This window comes from Triticum dicoccoides, chromosome 1A, assembly GCF_002162155.2.
Source record: "Triticum dicoccoides isolate Atlit2015 ecotype Zavitan chromosome 1A, WEW_v2.0, whole genome shotgun sequence".
Classification (NCBI taxonomy): domain Eukaryota; kingdom Viridiplantae; phylum Streptophyta; class Magnoliopsida; order Poales; family Poaceae; genus Triticum; species Triticum dicoccoides.
The window spans coordinates 564,924,958-564,933,214 of NC_041380.1; the positions used below are offsets into that span (position 1 = coordinate 564,924,958).

At 40.0% G+C, this 8,257-nt stretch overlaps 1 protein-coding gene across 1 annotated transcript; it reads left to right on the forward strand.

The window, feature by feature from the left end:
- Positions 1–19: 19 nt before the first annotated feature.
- Positions 20–3,052, forward strand: LOC119291055. The gene is made up of 4 exons (XM_037569767.1): positions 20–1,709; positions 1,816–2,118; positions 2,200–2,305; positions 2,378–3,052. The coding sequence occupies exons 1-4, from the start codon at positions 196–198 to the stop codon at positions 2,768–2,770; spliced, it is 2,316 nt and encodes a 771-aa protein (XP_037425664.1). The 5' UTR covers positions 20–195; the 3' UTR covers positions 2,771–3,052.
- The last annotated feature ends 5,205 nt before the right edge of the window (positions 3,053–8,257 follow it).

The following is an 8,257-nucleotide window of genomic DNA, read 5'->3' on the forward strand; positions in this document are numbered from 1 at the left end:
AGAGGCGAAAGAGCTAACCAGGAGTCTTGCCATGTGTGTGGTGCCTCTCGTTGGGTTACCAATGAAAATGAGAAGAAAGATTCCGCAACTGAATCTAAAAAGAAGAAGAAGAAGAAACCAGCCAAGGTGTTGCGATATTTCCCATTGATTTCAAGGCTCCAAAGGTTATTTGCAACCAAGAAGACATCAACTGACATGCATTGGCATGATGAGGGTCGTACAAAAGATGGATTGCTGCGATGTCCAGCTGATGGAGAGGCTTGGAAAGATTTTGATGCCAGATATCCTAAATTCGCTGAGGATTCCCGTAATGCGCGGCTAGGCGTTGGGTCTGATGGGTTTAATCCTTTCCGACTCATGAGTGCAGAACATAGTACTTGGCCAGTGATGCTTATTCCATACAACCTACCACCTTGGATCTGCATGAAGCAAACATCTCTAATTTTATCAATGATTATTCCTGGACCAAGTTCCCCTGGCAATGACATTGATGTATATTTGCAGCCGTTGGTGGATGAGCTGCAACAACTTTGGAAGGGTGTGGACACTTTTGACTCATGTACTCAGGAGAAATTTTCTCTTCGAGCTGCACTATTATGGACTTTGAACGATTTTCCAGCATTAGCTTACCTCTATGGGTGGAGCACGAGCGGTAAATATGCTTGCCCGTCTTGTGGTCCTTTCACAAGATCATATTGGCTAAAGAAGAGTAAGAAATTTTGTTATATGGGTCATCGCCGATGGCTACCACAGAATCATGTATTTCGGAGACGAAAGAAGGAGTTTGATAACACCGAAGAGATGGAACTTGCACCTATAACAATGAGTGGTAGCTCAGCTTTGAGAATGTTGCAGGGCAGAGTGTTTGTCTTAGGAAAAAAGGTTATTGTGGCAAAGAAAGGGAAAGGGAAAAAGAAGGGCAAAGACAGTGAAAAAGGAACTGAAGGTCCTGAAAAACAGAAGCGTAAAAGAGCGCCTAACAAGAAATCAGGTAACGTCGCACGTAAACCTGAAAAGAAGCCTGAGGATTGTTTCAAAAAGAAGTCGATATTCTTTGATTTGGAATACTGGGAGCACAACAAGTTAAGGCACAATCTAGATGTAATGCATATTGAGAAAAATGTCTTCGAAAATTTAATTGGAACCTTACTGGATATTGATTCTAAAACAAAGGATGGCCTTGATGCACGACTTGACTTAGGAGAAATTGGAATTCGATCTAGCCTTCAACCTCATGAAGGTGATAAGGGTAAAACTGAATTGCCGCATGCACCTTTTAATATGTATAAAGAAAAGAAGGAGATTCTTTGTACAGTGGTTAAGAATTGTAGGACACCTGATGGTTGTGCATCAAACTTTTCGAGGTGTGTGAACATGAAAGAATTGACATTGACTGGCCTCAAAAGCCACGACTGCCATGTTATTCTACAAGACATCCTTCCTGTGGCACTTTTACACTGTTATCCCAGTAAAGATGTCATGATAATAGTTGTTGAGGTGGCTAATTTCTTCAAGAAGCTATGCTCCAAAGTGTTAGATGTTTTTGAGCTTGACAAACTGCAAGAGAGTATTGTGAAGACACTTTGTAATATGGAAAAGGTTTTTCTTCCATCGTTTTTTACTGTCATGGTACATTTAATGGTGCATTTAGTTGAAGAAGCTAAACTTGGTGGCCCGGTGCATTACAGGTGGATGTACCCTCTCGAGAGGTATGCTACTTTGATTGATTTGTTATTTTCCACAGTGCATCTAAGTATATGATTTGATTTATTGTTTCCCATTATGCATATAACATTGTTGTTTTATGATGTTCAGATCATTTGTTTGGCTAAAGTCACTTGTGCGCAATAGAGCTTATCCTGAAGGTTCTATTGCTGAAGGATATACTGTTGAAGAATGCTTGACCTTTTGTTCAAGATTTCTAGAAGGAACCACACGTTTCACAAGAACATCTAGGAACCCTGATCCTTCAGATAATACAAAGGGCATATACATGTTTGATAGTGTTGGTGAGCCAATTGGAAAGGCTGTCACTATAGGCCAGTTGGACGATCAGCTTCTAGTTCAAGCACATCGATATGTCTTGCGACACTCTGATGAGCTTGATGATCTCCGTAGGTGTGCTTCAATGTTGTCTCCTATTTCTTTTATTTTTCACAAGTTGGAAAAATCATGATGTTAATTGTCTTATTATTACAGAGAATTTCTGGACCAAGAGAGGAGGAAACCGGGTAACTTAAATTTGACGGATGATGACAAGGAGGATTTGATTGGTAGACACTTTGCTGACTGGTTGGAACAAAAGGTATACTTCACCTTTAGCATGTTCCTTTACTGTAGTTCCATGTGAACTCAATGTAACCACTCTTACATACAGGTTATACTAGATGATGGAACGGATATCACAGAAAAGATAAGGGCATTAGCCGCAAAACCAAGCAAATGCGGGGTGCGCTATAGTGGCTATATAATTAATGGTTTCAGGTTTCATACTATCAGTCACGAGACAGGACACGTGACACAAAATAGTGGTGTCGTGAACCTTGCTGAAAATGGCGTGTCCTATTATGGTCGGTTATCTGACATCTTCGAATTGTCATACAAAGATTACAAGGTGGTCTTCTTTAAATGTGATTGGTATGATGTTCATCACAAAGCTGGTATTATAAGAGATGAGTTTGGATTCACTCATGTGAACTTCTCCCGAAAAATACATACAGGGGAGAAGTTAGAGGATGAACCTTTTGTATTTTCTTCCCAAGTGGACTAGGTCTTCTATATCCAAAATCCGAGAAGTGAGAATTGGAATACCATGGTGAAATTCAAACCTCGTGATATTTTTGACATGGGTGGAGAACCATCTTCAGATGAAACAGAGTAGTCTTTGTGTTTTTAGCTTGTTATCTCCAGCTAAGATATAGGTTGAGCAATTGTCATCCATGCTCCTAGGTAGAATTACTCCAACATAATTATTCTAGCTGGGTGGATCTTCTTCGGAATGTATGTTACTTTGTGATGAACGAGCCTATGGTCTTTTTTTTAATGTGTATGTTCCCTTTTGTTATGAATTAGTTGTATGGCTGTCCGTTCTTTGAACAATTTTTTAGCTTTCACTGACAGTACTACTGCTAAATTTTGGAACCTTCTGATGAAGTGTGCTTCAGGTTAATTTGTCCTGATTGGATGCTTCTTTGTGCTAGTTTATAGAAAAGGAAAGTAGTCTAGTCAATATTTCAATAATATTTTGCAAGTGCATGACATCGACTTTGCATGATTGACATCCCAGTTAACCAGAAAAAATTATAGTCAACAAAGATGGAGAAATTGGAAAATCATAAAAATCAAACGCAGTAAGGGATATTTGGTGAAATCAGTGAAGTGTTACAGTAACTAGTACATTTCTTTTGTTATTTTTAAAATCCTCAGAACGACTACATATGGCCTTGACTTTTATAAAAAGTAAAAAAAATTGGTGGAAAATCAAATTTGAAAATGTTTGCGATCTTGAAAAAAGAACATCAATTTGAAAAGGATTCACGCCTTCTGAAAATGTTCATGAATTTAAAAAAGGTTCACCAATTCAAAGAAATATAATCACGAACTAAAAAAATCAATTTAAAAATATTCATGACTTTTAAAAACTTTGAGTATTTGAAAAAGTTTCGTGAATTGGAAAATGGTTTATGGTTTCAAAGCTTTTTTGCAAAAAAAATGATTTTTTTTCACAAATTAGGGGACAATTCACAAATTCAAGAAATGTTTGTGAACTTCAAATTATTGTGAATTTAAAAAATGTTCACGGTTTGAAAAAAATATTCACGAATTAAAAAATAGGGGATTCTAAACAAAAGTTCACAAATTTGGAAGAACCTCAAGAATTTGAAAAAGAAGAAAGAAAGGGAAAGGAAAAAATAGAAAGGAAAAATAAATAAAAATTAAAACAAAAGGTAAAAAATAAAAGATAAAGAGAAAAAAAAGGAAAACCCATGAAAACATAGTAAAACCTGGCCAAAATAAACCTAAATAAGATAAAGATAACCGACTTTAAAAAGCTAACAAAGCTTCTAGATGCTTCCTAGAACCCAACCAAGGAAGCTTTTGGGGGCCTCGGAACCAGGGAGCAAGAGGGAGGTTCACACTTGTGCTTTAATTGGGCCGGTTATTTGTAACAAAAACAGCATGTCGCGAGAGGCTGCAACCGGCCACGCCGAGAGCTGGAAATGGTGACGGTGGCCCTGCTGGATGCTCGAGCTAGCCACACGGTTTGCTGGAATCGGTGTGGCAGGTTTATTTCGGACCATCTGCATTTTTTGCTCCAACCGGAGTTGGGTATGGACTACGACCGGCGGCATAAGATGCTGGAAATGAGTGGCGGCGCGGTGCTTCAAGTGAGGTACTACGTTGATCACTCCTACAAGGATAAATGAACACGGGGACTGAGAAGCCTACTCCGGTCGATGCGCCACATTGAAGCAGCGTCGGTCTGTCTGCCCTGGCTATTTAAGCACGACGCAAACGCCGACCAACAGACATGTTGAGGAGGAGCCCCTCTCCTATGATGAAACTATCGAGACCAAACTGGGCGTCGCATCAAAAAGGAGCCACCCCCTTACGCAACACCTTTGACTGTTTCGACCAACTGGCATCACCACCGCACCGCAACTGGCTTGACAAGGTCGTGAAGGAGGAGGAGCCCTCCCGGACGCCTCCTCCATTACCTCTACATGGCGACGACACATCATCACCCAACACCCTGACGTCGGCCAAGAGGATGGCACAGGAGAAGGAGCAGCAAGAGTGGCGCAATGCTGGGCCATGTTTGCAACATCAGATGCCGGCACCGCGGAGATGCCGACGCCGCAACAATGACCAGCTGGTCTAGATCGGCTTGGAGGAGTCGCTGCGCGCCGCCGCCCCTGTCGCCGACAAGGGCTAGGTGAAAGGATGACACGCCGGGGCGGCGTCCGCAGTCGACATGGCATCGCGCGGAGGAGGGCAAGCCCAATTTCGATCTACCACTGCCTTTATTATTTTTATTAAGCTATATCAAAAATACTTGGAACATATATTACCCAATGAAGTTTCATATTTTTTCAGAAAAGAACAAAGCATACGGAGTTATCCAATAAATGATACACCTAAAAAAATTTGGCGCTAAAATGTTTTATTTACCGTGGGAAAGACTTCCCACATCTCTGCTATTTTTTCTCCCCCTCCATCTTCTCCACCTCCCCATTATCCAACCTCCTCCAATGTGCCGCCATTCCCGCACACCGCGCGGTGGCAGCCTCCGTCGCTAGCTCCGCCCGCCGACGACTCCCTTCTTCCTCCATCAACAAGGTCGCTAGTTGGAACCTCGTCGGCGTCCGTCGTCCTCACCATCACGAAGCCGCGCTACTCCCGACTTCGTCCTCACAGCCACGAAGCCGCATCCGTGCCGATCTCTCAGCCTTCACACGAAGCTGCGCCTGTCCATCCTGTACACCGTCCACCAAGCAGCTCTTGCCTCCATCTAGCATCGTCAACCTCCAGCACGTCAAGCAGGTGATCCCTCCATACATTCAGAGAAGTATTCTTGAGTAATACAATAGGTAAGGTAACCCACTAGTATGCTTCAGATTCGAATTTTCGACTAGTATGCACTCTAATTGTTTATTGAATTGCTTGCTTGCCTATAAATCAATTCCTTTTTAGGCAAAAGAATTGCAGTTGTTCTTTTTACAGTATCAGACAAGATGACTACAGATTTTCAACCTTACAGACTGAACACTAGTCATAAGCAGGCACTGTCAGTGTCATGCACAATGAATTAGCCAAGTGACTTTAAACTCTGAGAGCTTGAGTAGACAAGCCTTGGTAAAGTAGTTACAAAATCGGATCCAAATTTGAGCCTAATCCATGAGAACATTTTGTTATGATGGCTAAACACACAAACCATTTGCTAAAATCCTCTCTAACCATAGAAAGGCGTTCATGTTAATCACCTAGACCGACTTGCTGTTAATAGCAAGTTTATACAAACATGTACTGTACAGGAAGGATGGAGTTAGTTAAATGCCATTGACACTCAAGGTCAGATATAGGACTTAGAACCCAGCAACCTGATTCCTTTACTTTATGCATGCATACAGCGAGATATCCCTATACTACTGAAGCATACTTCTCTGAATTTGGTACAGAGAAGTATGTGTACATACTAGTGGGTTACCTACCGTACTACTGAATTATACTTCTCTGAATATATCCTTTGCCCAAAATAATTGTAAACTTCCAAGCTACTGCTACTCATGATAAAAAGTACAGTATGTTATGTAAACTAAGTGTCCATATGCTTAGTACTTTATAAATTTGGTTCCAAGAAATTTGTTAAATCATATGCAGGACCTTGACATATGCTTTGATGCTTGACATTAACATATGATTTTAACATTGTTTGGTAAAGATATCATGTCGACGATACCTCGACGGCTTCGAAGCCTAAACATCCCTGAGCAAGCTTCTGAAAGTGTACAACCAGATGAAGAAAATTTACAAGGCCCTCCAGAGATTGATGATCTAGTACCAAAAAAGCCTCCTGAATCTACTAGGCAAATTAAAATAATTTGTAAGCTCAATTTTCTTTTTCAAACACATATCTAGTATGATGTATATGGTCCAGTTATATGCCACTGTGATACTCTTGCATGCAGGGCCAAATGGAGATGTGCGACAGATTATAGGGGAATTCCGAGGTAAAAATTTGTCGGAATTACGTGGGGGGAAGATAATTGTGGAGACTGACGGAAGTGGAATTCCAAATGGAAGGTTGGCTGCCATTCTCGGTCAGCATCTTACCTGGCTTGCAGAAAACTCAACATTTGCACCATTGCATATTCCAAGATGGGACAATGAATTGTTTCTACAAAAACATGGGCAGATGATCACAGATGTGGAGGTAAAAAAATTATAGCACTGCTCAAGACTGTTCATTTCACATTGCTGATTGTCAATTTTAATATTTGAAGGAGAAATTTATCTACCCCAATGAGACTAGACAACTTACGAGAGACTGGATCCTATTGAATATTAACAAAAAATGGAGAGTGTATAAGTCTCGTTTGAAGAGTAAATATTTCAACCGTGACAAGAAGTCTTTGGCTAAAATTGTAGCAGCTGTTCCCAAAGGTGTTAATGAACATCAATGGGGTACTCTTGTTGGGTTTTGGTGCCAGGATTCACACATGGTAATGTGTTATATTCTCATACTTAATCTGGTGTACATAACTAGTTTGGTGACATTAATATTGACTATATGTGTTGTTTTCCCAGAAATTATGTGAAAAGAACACCGAGTGTGCAAAGAAGCAGAAGACTCCACATACAACCGGGAGAAAAAGCCATGCTAGGCTCAAAAAAGAGATGGTAAAACTTTTTCTTTCTAAAGATGGATCAGAAAATGTGAAGAAAACTGAACATGTTCTAACAAAAATAGAACATTCTAATTTACTTTGTTGAACAGGAAATTAAGAGCAATCGAAAGGTTAGCAAGATTGAACTATGGGATGAAGCTCATAAGCAGAAGAAGGACGGTGAATACAAAAATGCAAATACAAAGATAGTGATGGTATACTTCTACTTGTGATTAAAGTAAAGGTTTTAATTTAAAACTACTTAGTATAATGAGATGTTTGTATTTATTTCAATAGGAGAAACTGGAAGAAAGAAAGAAAGGTAACAACGGGAGCCTTTCATTTAGTGATTATAAAGAAGTATTTAAAAGTGTGCATGGGGAAGAGGCAAAAAAACTTCGAGGGTATTATGGTGATAAGTATTGGAGCGAAATAAAAGTTTCTCAGGGACTGACTTTTGTTCAGCATCCTGAGAAAGAAGGAAATGTTCAATTTAGACTGCGGGCACTAGGAGATAATGTAGAAAATGTGACAGATGAGTTGACTATGATCCGTTCATTCCTGAAGAGAAAATTCCCCACAGAGGATTTGAGAAATGAATTTGTAACCGCGGGAAGTGATGAAGTTAGTATCTAAACCACACCTCTTTCTGCAAAGATAAAAATATGAGTACTAATATACTGTTATCCTGTTCTTGTTTCAGGTTGATCTCAATGAAAGAGTTGTTGGCAGTGATCTCCCAAATGAATCACATAACGAAGCTGAAGAATATGCTCGATTGAGTGCTATGCAGGTGATGTAATAGTTTCTTCACTAATAAATATTCTACTTCATTCTCATACTTAAACAATTGTTCATCATAAGTTGCA

Excerpts from the sequence above, each read along its gene's own strand:
- LOC119291055 (XM_037569767.1), top strand. The coding sequence starts at position 196 with ATGCATTGGCATGATGAGGGTCGTACAAAAGATGGATTGCTGCGATGT. Across the intron at positions 1,710-1,815 it reads TGGATGTACCCTCTCGAGAG|ATCATTTGTTTGGCTAAAGT; the intron begins GTATGCTACTTT and ends TATGATGTTCAG. Across the intron at positions 2,306-2,377 it reads CTGACTGGTTGGAACAAAAG|GTTATACTAGATGATGGAAC; the intron begins GTATACTTCACC and ends TCTTACATACAG.